Consider the following 16,090-nt stretch of genomic DNA (forward strand, 5'->3'; position numbering starts at 1 on the left):
AGGCCTTTACATCCCACTGCTCTGCAGTCTGAAGTTTGCAGTTTTATTTCTTTTTTGTTCATTTGGTTTCATTTGCTGTTATTATTACCAGCAGGAACAGCTGTGAACTAAGAGTAGAAGAAGAAGAAGCTGCAGGAGCAGCAGAACTTAAGCAGTAACAGCTGAGTGAAGCAGTAAACACAGAAATAAAGCAGCAGCACTGGCCACAGTAATGCAGTAGCAGTACTGTGAAAGCAGCCGTAGGCGCAGTACAGCAGCCGTAGCCGCAGTACAGCAGCCGTAGGCGCAGTACAGCAGCCGTAGCCGCAGTAAAGCAGCCGTAGCCGCAGTAAAGCAGCCGTAGCTGCAGTACAGCAGCCGTAGGCGCAGTACAGCAGCCGTAGCCGCAGTACAGCAGCCGTAGGCGCAGTACAGCAGCCGTAGCCGCAGTACAGCAGCCGTAGGCGCAGTAAAGCAGCCGTAGGCGCAGTAAAGCAGCCGTAGCTGCAGTACAGCAGCAGCTCGGCTCAGCAGACTCACGCAGACACTCGTTGGCGTTGTCGGCGGTCGCCCTCCTCCACGGCCGGTCGTTGTAGAACGGTTTGCAGACGCTGCAGTCGTCGCCCTCCGTGTTGTGTTTGCAGTTACACACCAGTCGTCCTCTGCTGTTCTTCACACACTCGCTGGCATGGCCGTTGCACTTACACCTGAGAGGACAGACACACACCTGTTACACACACATGTCCTCCTCGTTGCTTTAAGCCTCTTCGCATTAATATGCTATGACGACAGACAGGAAGTCTGGTCCTTCTGAGTGGACGGTGCTGACAGCGTTTCTGGTTCTGATGAGGTATTTCCGCTCTGAGGGAAGCTTTTGTTGAAGCTCCTCGGGGGCAGAGCCCCTCACAACAGGTCAGGACTTGCTCAGCAGCCACCTTTGCTTATTGTCTCAGGTGTTTCTTGGCAGTGAGCTGTGGAAAAAACGACTGTGAGAAGGACGACTGAAGCATTAAGCTAGAAAAAGCCACAACACACACAAAACCTGCATTAATCAATTCTCCAGCTGTAGCACAGCTTTCATTTTTCTACCCCAGCTGCACAGATACACGGAGGAGGCACTGAAGGACGGATAAGTCCCTGCACACGTGTTATTCAAACATCTGCTGAAGGGAAAAAGTGAAAGCGTCGTGTGTGGTTCACCAGCAACATTCAGGAATTTAATCATTATCTGATTGAGAGATGAGAGTCAAGTATCTGCCTGCACAAATATGAGTGGAAGTACACATTACTACTCTGTGAATTCACTTCCCATCCTCTGAGGACTGTTCGCTTCAAAGAGACGTCACATCAAACCTTTTCTCTGAGCGGCTTCAGGGCCAGAACGCACCAACGCTCCAGAACTCCTGTGGAAAGATCAGCGCGATCACACAGGGTGACTCATATTTCTGCTTCCTGTGACGACATCAGGATATTTAAGAAGGTGGAAGAGAGAAAGGAACCAGTTTGGGTTAAAATAACTTCAAGCCCCGAGTCAAAGTCCTGTGTGTGATCCACGCTGTCCTCGTCCCTGCAGGGACTTTGTCACTAATTAACACCAAACATGATCTTTCCTCCATCCTAACAAAGTAGCTCTGGTGCCTAAACTTAACCAAACTGTCTGATTAACAATGAGAAACAGGGAAACGAGCTCCTTTCTGAACATGATCTCAGGTCAGCAGACCTCTTCTACCTTTGACACTGGTTAGCGAGCAGACTGCTAGCATCGACTTCATGTCAGAAACCAGACTTATCTTTGACTTAAGTTAACTATTACATGGTTCTCCTTGACTTTGGTTACTGTTCCCGCAGCTTCTGCCTGGTTAACTTTAATCTTTAGCTTCAGTTTGCTAACACAAATCAAACATTAGTTTGGAATTTTCACTTCCAGCTCGACGTGTCGTCCGTCCTGATGACTCGACCCTCACAGGGCTGGAAGTGTGAAAATGTTGGAGAAGTTCAGAGGACTCTTAAAGTCGGACGTCTGGGGGTCTGATGCGGATCTGACACGTGAGCTGGTCGCCAGGTGAACAAGTTCAGGTAAATCTGGGTGGAGCTGTGAGGGAGAAGCCTCCTCAGAAACCTCTCCTTAGATAAATAAAGGTGAGATTCTGACAGGTGCTCCAGCTCATGACTCTTCCCTTTTCTTCCGCCCATCATGGCAGTCGGTCTGCCCCATTCCAGTTCCCTGTAATCCAGCCCTGCCGGCCAGGAATGTCAGGAATGCCGGCTGTGTAATGGAAATCTGCTCCACATTTCAAACAGATTATGGCTGTGGAGGCCATGCAGTGCGGCTGTTTAACGCTCTCGTAATGCCTGTCGAAACCTTTTTTTCAGACGAGCAGGAAAAGGAGTTCTTATGAGGATTCCTGCAGGCCACAGGGAAGCGGACCACACAGTGAAACACAAAGACCAGGACCCACAGAACCACCTGAGCACACTCCATCACTCAGGGAGTTTCCTTTGTCTGAGCAGGTCTCATGAAGCTCAGGCTGCTGAAAGTTGTTCCCACTCAGACGTAAACAAGACAAAACGTCTCTTTTAGCAGGTCTGCTCCTGTTTTAACTGAAGGTGATGTTATTCATGGTGACAATAAGCATCACGAGCTGCAGATCTGCCGCAAGCATGAAATCAATCTGCTCCGTCATCACTCAGGAAACACGGACACATTCGGTCTTTCTTTACCTTCCTCCCACAGCGAAGTCAGAGATGGCGTAGTAGTAGGACTTGAGGACCTTGGGGTCGTTAAAAACCTCGTCTCCGAATGTGTTGAGCCTGTTCAGGGTCACTCTGATGTCCGTGGCCGTCACCCAGTCCTGCAAGAGACACAACATGGACGCACCGTTAGAGATATCAGGCCCGTCAGTCAATACGGACAGACATTTCGAGACATTTTGATTATCATCCGCCTCTGCAACAGAAAGACCCAGAAACACCAGAGAGACGCCGACATGTCCGAGTATCAGCCAGGAAACACACCTGAAGACGAACCTTTAGAGAAGAAGAGGAAGAAGAAGAAGAAGACCTGAAACCACTTTCCGGTCTGAGCATTATTAGAAGTCATCCTGAGGGGAGCACGAAGGTCTGAGCTGTGTTTTTTCACGATCGAGCCAATATTTCACTTTGAGCCACGTGACCGCTGCCGCCACCTCCATCCATGGCACCAAACTCAGACGCTGTGTGAAGCATTCAAACATGGAGGCTTCCTCATTCACACAAAGCCTGGAGGTTTGAGTCTCCGGCTGTGGGAAACAGTGACGCAACACCGCAAATAGGAAAACTGTGACATTTTTACCGAAACGGAATTTATTTTCTTGGCGTTATGATACGAGACCCAGATGCAGAGAATTACTGAAGGACACCTGCTCGGCTTCATGTCGTCTCCTCACGGAGGACAGAGAAAGTTTCTCATGGGAAACGCAGCGCCAAGGCCAGCGAAAGCTTTGTGGAGCGGTATCAGCGCGAGGCTTATCAAGCCCCGCCCACGGCTCAGAGCAGCTGTTTGAAGACAAACACGCGGCATCAGATCTGAACCAGGTCTGAACCAAAACCCAGAGCCCGTCCGGACCCCAGCTGCAGGAGAGTGGGAACACTTGTTTAAATGTTAATCCATATCTGACGTGAACACCGCCGCTGCCAGGGAACACGAGAAAATAATGGTCCATGGCTCAAATGCGTCTTGGCTTTCCAATTGCCCCGCCCCCCCCAAAAAAGTTTTCTGACTTCAAACCTCCAGAGGAAGCTGTTAACACATCTGCTGACAGCCCATTGGCCTCCTGTCAGACACCAAATGTGTTTCCGGGGTACCACAGGACATTCAGACGTCACGGAGGGATGAAACGCCCAAATAAAAGAAGGTTTAGAGCGAAGAAATCTGCACATTAAAGTCAGAGGAAACAGCCGGTACTGAACGTACCGTACGTTTATCCACCCACTCAGGGAAACTTCAGCCTCCTCCTGTGACTTCGCACGCTGATGTCAAATCCTCAAATAACTGCTGGGAATGTGGAACAGGTTTCTGATTCACCCACCAATCGCTGCCAGTTGTGACAGGAAGTCCACCTGTCCCAAAACGGTGACCTCTGAGTCACAGCAGCCTTCGGCACTCAGCTAGCACCCATTTAAAACACACACAAACACAACAACCAGACGTGTTCCAGGCGTCTGGCGGACCCTCAGACATGGGGGGATGGCCACATGCTCACCCCATGGACCTTCATGGCTTTGCAAACACAAAAGTTTAATTTGAGTTTAAGGGTTAAACGCTGTTTTACCTCCACGTGGATGTGAGTCATGTGAGCTCAGTAAAACTCATCAGGTGTTAAAACTAGTTTTCAATGCAAAGCGCCCCCACAAATGACCAAAAACCAGGCCCCCCCTCGCTCACCTCAGCGTTCATAACTTGCTGTATTAAACATGACTGAAAAATTCAGTTTTTGTGATGCTGATGTAAGCGGCCTGTTCTCTGGAGACTCGTTTTAAACCAGGAAACAGCTGATGGCACTGATTCACAGTAAATGTGAAGCTAGAACAGAAGTTTTCCAGCAGCTTTCAGCTCCTGACACTTCCTGATGCGGTTCAGAATCAGAGGATCTCTCACTGTAACTGCAGCACGATGTTCATCAGCTGCCAAACTCTGATGGAGGCTCAGGTTTTGGCGGACACCCTGCTTCTGGTTGACATTTGGCTCTGATGAAGGGCCGTCATTGTGGAAAACTTTGGTGCAGCTGCTTTCTCAGCTGGTCGGTTATCTGCAGTTTTCTGGAAGCTTCCTGCCGACGCCCGGCAGTCTTTATGAATCCTCTCGTATCGCCCGCCTGACAGCTGCAGGTCCTCAGGCCGTCCGGTCCAGGAAGCTCGTGCAGGTCCTCGGCTGAGTCAACGCCGTCTAAACCGCACGGAACATTTGTTTGCCATCAATCATGTGCAGCTCCGTGGCAGCGTGGAACGCCTCAGCCGGGACAGGAAGAGCGCTGCCTGCCGTTAAAGTCCTCTGAGGACCACAAACGTCCAGCTGAGCGGCAGCAGACTGCAGGCTGGGAACGTCCTCCGTCAGCGAGTATATCTACTGCAACTCTGACACGAGATCTACACTTTTACTTCCACTTTACTGCAGTTCAGAGGGAAATCAGTACATGAATCTAACAGTCAGGCACTAGTTACCTTCAGGGTCACACGACAGCAGCCAACACGCTCACTTATTCAGTGTTTTTGTGTTTTTATGGAGAGAATATTAGGCTGAAACAGGTGAATGATGCCGTTTCATCCTCACTGTTCTCTATGAGGTCTGTTGGGTGTGATAACGTAGGCGTGTTTTCTGTGGACTGAGCACTCAGCTGCTGACGTTTCTCCGGGTGTTCTTCACAGCAGGAGGTGAACCAGCTCGCAGCGACGTGCTGAGCAGTGATCTGATGAAAAGCCCTTCATGAGCTTTTTCACAAGAAGTCTGACAGTGTTGGGGCGGCGGCTGAGGACTGACTGCAGATCAGCAGTTTGTCCTCCTGTTCAGCTCTTTGTTCTGTCACTGGTGGAAAAGGTTTCACACAGATTCACTTCTGAGCGTGGAGACGAGGCACCGACATGAAGAGCATGAAGTCACCGAGCAGCTCGAAGCTGGTCTGAACGTTAACAGAGTGAGCGCTGACTGCTGTCCTCTCTAACCATGCGGGACAGTTTTGTCTCTTAAGCCTCACACATTTATTCAAATGACACAATCAGCTCACAGAGTCAGCTCACAGATATGTGACACCTGTGACGAAGCGGCCGCAAGTCGATGCTGCTTTATTTTAAGGGCTCTCGAGCCAAAAGGGTTGAGAAGCGCAGCTCTAGAATAAAACTGAGTGATAGCTGGTCGGCAGCCAAACGGGCCGTTAAGGTAGACCGTCTCAGCTGTGGTTATTTCCTACTCGGAGATGACAGACAGCAGGAATGTGAGGGAGCGACAAACAGCCGTCTGACGCCTCCGGGAGGCCGCCGCCTCCAAAAAGAGTCCCAGCTTCAGTATAAATAGCTTCATGCCGACAAGTCAAATAAGGAAGTTTACAGCTGAGCTGCAGAGCTAAGTCTGTTCATTTACACGGAGTATCAGTGACAGAGAGACAGAAGGACAAAGACGGACGAGATCCGAACCTCTCCATCGTCCCTGCAGCCTTCGTACTCAGCCGTGTGTGTGTGTGTGTGTGTGTGTGTGTGTGTGTGTGTGTGTGTGTGTGTGCGCGCGCACATGTGTGATCCACAGCCTCAGGTCAGAGCTGAAGGACACACTTAAAGCCTGTGTGATATCAGCCGGTCCTCCAGAGCAGAGGACGGACATCTGCGTCCTCTGCTCTGCCATTATTTTATTCTTTGAAACTCAGCGGCGTTGGTGGGCCTGAGGAGGCGGAAGCATCCAGATCATCCACACAAACTGAAAGAGATTCTGGTCTAAGGACGAATTTTAGTCCAAAATGGAGTTCAGCATGTCCTCCCGCTGCTCCACCATCTGACCTTAAGTATTCCTTCACGGTGAGAAACCCTGCAGTCCTCCCCTTTAAAACACAACAAAGAGGTTTCCTGTCCACATTCAGAGAGCACAGAGAAGAAGCAGCTCCAAACATGACGCAACACAGCGAGCAGAGAAGAATGAAAACAGCCTCTGCAGAGATTGAGCAACGAGCTGAGCCGCAGAGTGAAGAAACATGGAAACACAAACAAACCGAGGGGAGGAGGGGGAGGAGGGGGAGGAGGGGAGGAGGGGAGGAAGGGAGGAAGGGAGGAAGGGAGGAAGGGAGGGGAGCAGAGGGGAGGAGAAGGGAGCAGAGGAGAGAGAAGCCTTCCAGCTGCAGGCCGGTCGAGCCAAACTGAGCCGCTGCTGCAGTGGGAAACCCGGGGGCGCAACAGGTCGCAACACTTGGCAGCATCCGACCTGACCTGCAGAGAGGAATGCTGGGAAAAAAACACCGTCACACCGTCTGCTCCTCACAGGAAGGAGAAGGAGTTCCATTCAGAGGAGCAGCAACTGACGACTGAAAAGCAGCCGAGGAGCCGCAGACAGTCCTGGACGACGCCATTTTTTAATGCCGTTAATCGACTTTACTGAAACTTGAACGCGAGGCTCCTCCACTTTAACCACCGACGCCTAAAACACCCCCACCTTAGCCGCCAAGCCCTTTACCATTTTCACCTTCAACACCCACGCCTCAATCACACACGCCTTAACCACTGACGCCTTAACCACTGACGCCTTAACCACTGACGCCTTAACCACCCACGCCTTAACCACCTCCACCTTAACCACCTCCACCTTAACCACTGACGCCTTAACCACCCACGCCTTAACCACCTCCACCTTAACCACCTCCACCTTAACCACCGACGCCTTAAACGAGCTTCACAACTGTTTCATGAATACTTCCACATTAATGTTAATCTGCTTCACCTGGTCGCCTCCATCTTTAAATCCATCGTCTCCTCTGTGTCTGTTAGGCAGAGCGAGCTCGCCAAGACCTGCTTCACTGCTTCATTTCATTCGTTCATTCAATCATTCATTCATTTCTACTCTGAGCTCAGACTGAACGCTGGACCAGGGAGACGCCGTCACACTGTCAGCGCTTTTCTACCTCTGACATTTACGTTCAGGCTCACGGGAGCAGGGAAACACCACTTCCTGTTTCCTGTCCGTGTGCCTGGACGTCCTGTGGCTCTCACCTGGAGGACGGGGCTGTTGTCGAAGTTGTAGGCGCTGGGTCGGCCCTCCAGCGTGGAGAAGGCCACATTTCCGCCAGTGAGCGGCGAGATGTCGCTGAAGTCGTCGGTGCAGAGCGCCTGCTGCTCGTCCTCTCCGGTGCGGATGAAGCCACGGCTCGCCTTCTGGTACGTCTTCTCGCAGGAGCCACTGTAGTACTGGTATGGCACCCAGGGGCCCCCCTCGCTGGTCCGCTTGTAGATGGCGAAGCTCTCCGGACGGCTGGTGTGGAACTTGAGCCGGACGTAGGTGATGTCGAAGGCCTTACCTGCAGAGAATGGGAACAGCGTGAATCGTCACATTTAATCATCATCGTCATCTAATTTAAACAAAATCTGTTCATTTCAGTTTAAAGTCCTTCACTGAGGACAGAGGACGCCAGTGAACAGACTTCAAACACATTAAATTCACCTGATATTTCTCTGCCTGATTTCAGCTTCATGCAAACTTTCTCCAAAACAAACAAAACACACACTGAAGGCCTTGAATTCAAAGTCTTTCCAGGCCTTCCAGACCTCCTGGAGCAGCTGCACGTCCACACCAACTCAAAGTTAATCAAAGTGAATTTCCAGGAAACAAACTGGAAGCAGCAGAATCACTGCTGACTCTGAGACGTGTAGCAGGAATGTGAATGTGAAGCGTCTGGTCCTTTAACTCCTGATGCTCGGCTCAGTGCTGCCGCCGCCGCCGCCGCCGCCGGCCGCCGCCGCACTGCACATTTTTGACGAGTCTGAGCAGGCCGGCGAGCAGACGGCTAAATGTTCCAGGAGCCGTCAGTCAGCGCGTGAAGGAACGCCACCATGTTTGAGCCGGGCGGCGGGGGGTACGGCTGTTTGCTCAGCCAAAGAATCTGCTGTGTAAACAGCGCACTGACAGGGGCCCCGGCCCCGCAGGGGCCCCCGCATCGACGGCAAATAAAGGTGAAGCAGCTGATAGGACTGATGGGACGCCCACAAAGGCTGCAGTTTATTACAGGAAACAATGAAGCAACGGCAAACACACCCACTTCCTCCTCCCACCGTGTGTGTGTGTGTGTGTGTGCGTGTGCGTGTGTGTGTGCGTGTGTGTCACTGCTGGCTTGTGAGGACCTCTGCTGGGTCAAGGTTAATAAGAAGCTGAATGAAGAAATGAAATGTAAGAATGTATGAAACTGGAATCAACTGGTCAGTGAAAGCAGCACCACTCTAAAAACAACATGGCGGACGGCGCTGGTGGGGGTGAACAAATTCATCACATCATCAATTAATTAATTAAGGCAGGTGAGTCCCCACAATGTGACCGTGTAAACAGATTTTTGTCCCCAAATACCTGGTCACACACACACACACACACACACACACACACACTTACTTCACATGAGCGACTACACAGATGTGTAGTCGTGGTCAACTACACAAACACGAAATGAACGTGCGCTCATTAAGAGGCATGTGATTGGCTGACGCAGCACGGTGCTGAGTGACATCATGCAGCTGAAGATGAGCTCCAGTTCAAATGATGAAGAGGAGGCAGCCTGACCTTCAGTCTCTGCTGCAGCTCAAACTCAACACAATGGATCCTACATTTCCCACAGTGCACTGGTTCATGTCTTTCATTAGAGCTTCCTGTCTGCAGCTGCGTCTTTCAAACTCCACACGGACAGATGTGAGACATCTCCATCACCGCGATGACATCGCCACTACCCAACCAATCAGAATACACCTCAGACCACAGCGGCCACAGGAGAGACTCCAGGTGTTAAATCTGTCAGCCTGAAGCAGGAAATCAGACAATGCAACACAGTGTTCATGACTGGAAATCCAAATATTCTTCATGTCCTCTGCAGGACTTTGGACACACGTCCCCAAACGAGAGTCGACGCTCCAGAACAAAGAGCATTTTATCTCCATCAGATCCTGAACAGCTGGGACCTGAAGCATCTCTTCACTCTGAAAACTCTCTGGCCTCACATCAAAGAGTCAGCGTGAGGCGTCTTCTAAAGCAGCGTCTCTGCAGCAGGGGACAGACGCCGGCTGGCAGGAACAGACTGTCACTGACGTCTCGTTAATAAAACAACGCCTCCACGTCCTCACCGACAGGACAAAAGCATCAGAGGGAGAGAGCGAGGACACAAAGAGCTCTCAGCCCTGAACCCAGCCGGCTGCTAGGACCAGACCAGATGCTCCGATTGGACGAGGAGGCCCGGAGGACGTGACGCTGCTGTGGGACAGAAACACTTCAGAGGGGGAGAAGAAGAACCTGCTCTTTGAAATGCTACAGCAGCTGATGATGAAGATGATAGGACGATTTCTTGTCTCCATCAGGACGTAAAAGCTCGTCTGCTGCTGCCTGACCTTCAGTCTTCATCTGGACTAACACCAGTTCACGACACGTTCAACCAGTGCTGGGCCGCAGTCTGATTGGCTGATCGGATGTCAGGTGACATTTCACCTCAAACGAACAAAGCTCAGTTTATTTACTGAGAACTAAAAGAATCAGATTATAGTCACATTATAATGAGATTAGACAGACACGCTGAGACGTGGACAGAGTGCTGTCCAGTGTTTAGAGGACACCTGGATGTGTCCACGACAAATCAGAGCAGAGTGTGACAGTTAACGGACAGCTGCAGACTGAGACTGACTGCGTCTTCGTGTCTTCAGCCTTTTCCGTCCACACGTGCACCGTGACAAGCGCTCGATTAACCAATCAGAGAGAGCGTCGTCGATGTGGCCGAGCGTCTGCGGGAGGAATTCTGTCTCTTCTTCAGAACAATCGCCGTATTGACAAGAGAAGAATTTACAGTCCGGAGCGCAAACAAAGAGGACGCTGTACGCTTTGACGCTCTCATCCCGCACGACCACGGACAAAAAAACCTCAAACATGAGCGACTCGGAGCGACGCCTTTCAATCCAGACTTCAGACGTCTCCGTCACCTCTAACAGAGCCAAGCTCAGAGGACAACACTCAGCTTCAGACAACAGGACGCAATGAGAGGTGACGCACAGGAAGACATCTACCAAAATAAAAGCCCAAAAACGTTCGTTTCAAATGAGAAATGAAGTCAAAGGCAGTGTGTCCCCTGCAGACGCCGCGGGGGACAGAGAAATGATGCCTGAGGATCGAAGCTCAGGACAGAGCGCTCGATACTGTTCAAGACGATGAAGACGAGCTGAAACGATTCTTTAATGAATCAATGCGGCCCTGAATGAAGATGACGGACGGAACTGACTGACTGACCTGGAAACAGTGTCTTCAGACAAACGTGGACTCGAACTTTAAGTTAAAGCTCTGAGCAGCTTTCAGCTTTAAGCCTCACTGCTGAGACACAAACGCCGACGGCGTCTATTAGCTGGGTTTGCTTTAAGCAGAGCTAACATGTGTATTGTAGGGCGCTGACCCCGGGACACTCTCCTCGGGGGGCCCAGAGTCAGGTCTGAACATGAAAAGAGCCTCCAGCCGCTCAGGGGAAGGAGCTTTTCTTTCTAAGACTGTTTGGGGAGGGACGAGGACGGGGGGGGGGGGGGTTACGGCAGGAATGAACCGGCTGGAATGTGTTTCCGCCGGGCAGAGTGACGCCGGACAGAGCGATGGACGGAGAAAAACAGAGTCCACAAGGGAGAAAAGAGGGCAAGCGAGCAACACAGGTTGTTCATGTCAGGAGAGAGACAGAGGCTTTTTCCTGCCCAGATAAGGAAGACATGACAACGGGGGGGGGGGCTCTGCTGAAGTGTCCATGAGCCATCGAGTCATCAGGACGACCCGTCCACGCCAAACTCAAAGTGTGTGTCTGTCCTGATAAGACAGACAGGCAGCAGGCAGAGAGACAGACAGACGGACGGACGGACGGACGGACGGACGGACAGACAGACAGACAGACAGACAGACAGACTGTGGCCTCTGTCAGCGTTAAAAACAGGAATCAGTCTGGAATCACATCTGTCCTTCTAAACCTCCTCTGGACGACGCAGAGGAAGCTGACGAGACAAAGAGGCAGACTCGTCCGTGTCCTCGCTCTGGTTTCCTGCGGTCTGTCCCATCATCAGACGTTAGGAGGACCAAAGCTCACCGGTTTAATCAGCAGAAGAAGACTGTGATCACAGCAGAGGACGCAGCAGCACCATATCAGCATGTTTGTCCACAACACCGAGTCTGGATGTCCATATAAAGAAGGTCTGATCCTCGTCAGAGGTCAGAGACGCAGATGTTTGTCTTCCCACAGAGAGAAGACAGGCTTAAGGAGGAAGACGTCCTTGAGAAGGACAGATTAGGATGGGGGAGGAAGACGCTGCGGTTCAAACACGACTCCTGAGAGGACTAATGAGCTCTGCTGTCCTTCAGGACGTCGGGAAAAAACTTTACCTTTCACTGTAAAGAGACGAGAGACGTCACGTCCTCTACGAGATGGCCAGTGCCGTCCAACTGGGTCAAAATCAGGACATGAACGTGCTGTTAGCGGTGAAGCGTGATCTGACCTCTGACCTCCTTCCTATTGGCTGCTGGTTGTTTAGGTTTTCATGGTCACATGACTGTCAGTCCTTGAACGCAGCACTTGTTGGTGCAGAGTTTCTTTTTCAGCGCATTCCTGTGAATCGTCTTCCCGCCGGTGGAGCAGAGCCTCGGGGTCGGCCTCGGGGTCGGGAGGAGGAGGACGGGGGACGGGGGACGGACGCCCCGCCTCGCAGCACGGTCCAATTAAATCTCCTCCCATGACCTCATCGCATTCTTCTCCGGAGGAGGAACAATGGCCGCTTTGACTTTTGAACGCGTGGGCATGAGCGAGCCTCGTCCTCCATCTGAGGACAACACCACCATCTGCAGAGGACCCACACTCACACCGAGGGACAGTGACCACGTCCCCAACAGTATGTGCAGCAGGCTCTGAGCGGGGCAAAGGTCAGAGGTCACAGTAATCTGATTACTCCTGCTGCTGCTAACCTGACTCTGCACACAGAAACACACCGAACTGAATCTGTCCTCTGTCTCTGAGACGGTCTGTCCTGCGATGAAGAGAGCTTCTGTGAACACGTGAGGGAGACGAGCAGGAAAGAGCTCAACGCCATTTCACACCGCGGCTACAGGCATGAACTCTGACCCCGTCCCCCACAATCAAAACACACCAACACAAACACTTAAAGCCCGACAGGAGAAGACACTCTGTCTGTCCACATCCGTACGAATCACCGCAGAGACAAACAGAGAGACACAGAGACACACACTGACAGACACAGAGACAGAGACAGAGAGACACAGAGAGAGACACTGAGAGACACAGAGACAGAGAGACACAGAGACACACACTGAGAGACACAGAGAGAGACAGAGAGACACAGAGACACACACTGACAGACACAGAGACAGAGACAGAGAGACACAGACAGAAAGAGACACAGAGACAGTTTTCAGTACTCCAGCTCGTCTCAGATGTACAGCAGACAGAAACCAACATCCAGGCTCCACATCAAGTCCAGACCAGCACAGTAAACCGGCCCAGGTCTGCGTGGGACCCCTCAGAGAGCAGCTCCTCCATCTGCAGGTGCCGGGGTCAGAGGTCAACGAGCCAAAGCCTCAAAAATAAAGACTCCCAACAAATGGAGGAGTTCTTCATGGGGGGGGCAGAGGGAGGAATGTGAGCAATGCAGCAGAGTTCAAACTCCACAACATGGACTGGTCTGATCCTGATCCTGGACCTGAGCTCTCACTGAGCCAGTGTCCAGCTGAGTCCTTCAGGAGGACGCTCAGACCACCCTGATCCTCTCAGATCCAGACTCTGATTCTAGATCCCTGAACACACACAGACACACACACAGACACACACACAGACACACACAGACACACACACACACACACACAGCTCTTCCCTCAGTGAACGGCTGTCCTCTGTGTCCACGTCCACGCCTGTGTGTGCGTTCGTTCTCCTCACCCTGACCTGCAGGCTGATCGGCCTTCTGCTCGCTCTGTGCTTGTGTTTGTGCAGCTGAGAGGAATTTTAATCTCCTCCTCCAGTTTGAGGTTCAACCTGAGCAGAACACAGGTGAGAGCGGTCAGGCTCAGGTTCAGGTGACGCTGTTACACATTCACATCTGTTAATGTCCAACCCGCTCGTATACAGAGGAATGCACACAACCACCGAGGTGTGTTTGGTTTCCACACAGGAACAGCCCTGTGGGTATCGGTCAGACCGTTATCAGCACAAACACACTCCTGAGCGTCCTGGCCTGTTCACGCTCAGGTCCGAGCCAACAAACGACATGAAGCGAGAGAGGACGGAGAGGCAAGGGGCTGCAGTGAGCGCGCTCAGTACAGCGTCTGCAGGAGCCTCTGATATCACTGTAATCTCTTCTTCTGTTGGATAAACACAGCCGAGCGCTCCGATTGGACGACAGGAGATTAAAGTGGCAGGCTGGAGGCCGAGGTGAGAATGTGGAGCAGAAAGGTGTGTGTGTGTGTGTGTGTGTGTGTGTGTGTGTGTGTGTGTATGAGCTGATAAGAGCTGCTGGTGATAAAGAGTCTCAGGAAAGTTTGAAGTCAAACACACCTGCAGACATGAAGCAGGTGATCAGAGGTGCATTAACGAGCGCTCAGCTGGTCTCTGCTGTAGGACAGAGAGCTTTAATGAGCAGCTGGGGGGTCATTTGATCAACATGGTTCAGATCTGCTGTTTATTCAAATAAGATCCATCCCAGTGAAGCACAGAAGAAGAAACATGGAAGAAGAACAGAAGAAGAAACACAAAGAAGAAACACAGAAGAAGAAACACAGAAGAAGAAACATGGAGGAAGAACAGAAGAAGAAAGACTGAGGAAGAAACACAAAGAAGAAACACAGAAGAAGAAACATGGAGGAAGAACAGAAGAAGAGGAAGAAACCTTTATGAACACTTTTAACTGCCACGAATAGAGACTCTGTGTGTGTGTGTGTGTGTGTGTGAGTGTGAGTGTGTGTGTGTGTGTGTGGTGGGGGGATTTCCAATTAAGTGGGGGGGGGGCAGACAGGAAGGGAGTGAAGGTGGGAGGTGCTGAGCTGCTCTGTCATCATTTATTTGATGACAGTTAATCTGAACTGAACAGAACGTTTTGTTTTTGACCTTTGACCTTTTTTTGTGCTTTGGGTTTCAAGATGAAAGATTTTCTCGTGCAGGTTGAAGTTCCGTCGAACATCTTTGATGAAAGCTGCTGAATGATCTCAAACAGAAATGTGACGTGTTGTCTGACAGGTGACTTCCTGTCATGCCGTCCTGGACTGACCCGTTGATCTGGATCAGGACTCCTGAACGTTTCTTTGAGTTTCACAGACCAGAGAAAGTTCACTGACCACAACAAGACTTCACAAACTCCAGCAGTCCACCTTAAGGCCCAAAATAACCCTGAACCAGATTCCCATCAGACCAGCTCAGGCCGAGCCCCCCGCCCCCCACAGCTGAGCGTTTGCTGGAGGTTTAACAGCAGGGACCACCAAAGAAGAGCTGCCCCGCCCCGAGGTGTCACCACATCGGGACGTCAGGAACAAACGAACACAACCCTCATTATCAGAGACAAAGAGTCCCAGCAGGACGCAGAGTCCACCCCCAGCAGGCCTCACAAAGAGTCCACAGCTGCTGACACCGAGTCCTGAACAAGAGGACACATTTCTCAGGGGGATGTTTGAAACCCGATGAACTCCTGAGACTCGTCCCCTCAAACGCGAGCCGTTTATCCAGACTGGCTTTGATTTCCAGTCAAAGGCTTCCACGCGGCTCTGCTCTGTCAAGACACGAGCTGCGACCTTTTCAAGACGCTTTCATCAAATCAAACTTCCCCATTCATCACGTCTGTCTTTAGATCAAAGGATGGTTTGACCAAAACCACTGTTTCTGAGGCGTGACATCCTGTTTGAGGGCCAACCGCAGGAGCGTCCGGTGATGGAGAGATGGGTTAAAAAACAGTCCAAATCTGAGCCGGCTTCTGTTGTGTGAAATGAACAATGTTCCATCAACTAATGCTCACCTGAAATCTTCTGGATGTTTCCTGAAACAGCTGAAACTTCACAGATTCAGTTTGGTGCTGAATTTACCAGAAGGCACTAAAACCTCAGACTGAGCCGCCGTCAGTGTTTGATAAAGTGTTTTCAGTTTTCCTCAAGCGTCACAAGAAAAGTGGCAGTTTTTTAAAAGGGAGTTTTGGGACATTTCTTCTAGTCTGACTGGAGGAAAAAGTTGGATCCAATGTGAACCGAAGGAGAACCTGAACCTGAACCTGAAGCTGAAGCTGAAGCTGAAGGAGAACCTGAAGCTGAAGGAGAACCTGAACCTGAAGCTGAAGGAGAACCTGAAGCTGAAGGAGAACCTGAACCTGAACCTGAAGCTGAAGCTGACAGCCTGCTGATGCCTCCCTG

General features: G+C 51.2%; 1 protein-coding gene across 1 annotated transcript in view; it reads right to left on the reverse strand.

Annotated features, from left to right (window-relative positions):
• The window catches only part of lamc1 (laminin, gamma 1), a 39,947-nt gene that overhangs the window by 14,811 nt on the left and 9,046 nt on the right, over positions 1-16,090 (reverse strand). Inside the window, exons 2-4 of the mRNA XM_076745444.1 lie at positions 7,702-8,006; positions 2,701-2,831; positions 520-686 (exon numbers count right to left, since the gene is read on the reverse strand). Coding sequence (XP_076601559.1) covers positions 520-686; positions 2,701-2,831; positions 7,702-8,006 — 603 coding nt within the window. The remainder of the gene's footprint in view (positions 1-519; positions 687-2,700; positions 2,832-7,701; positions 8,007-16,090) is intronic.

Source organism: Chaetodon auriga, chromosome 12 (assembly GCF_051107435.1).
Source record: "Chaetodon auriga isolate fChaAug3 chromosome 12, fChaAug3.hap1, whole genome shotgun sequence".
Lineage (NCBI taxonomy): Eukaryota > Metazoa > Chordata > Actinopteri > Chaetodontiformes > Chaetodontidae > Chaetodon > Chaetodon auriga.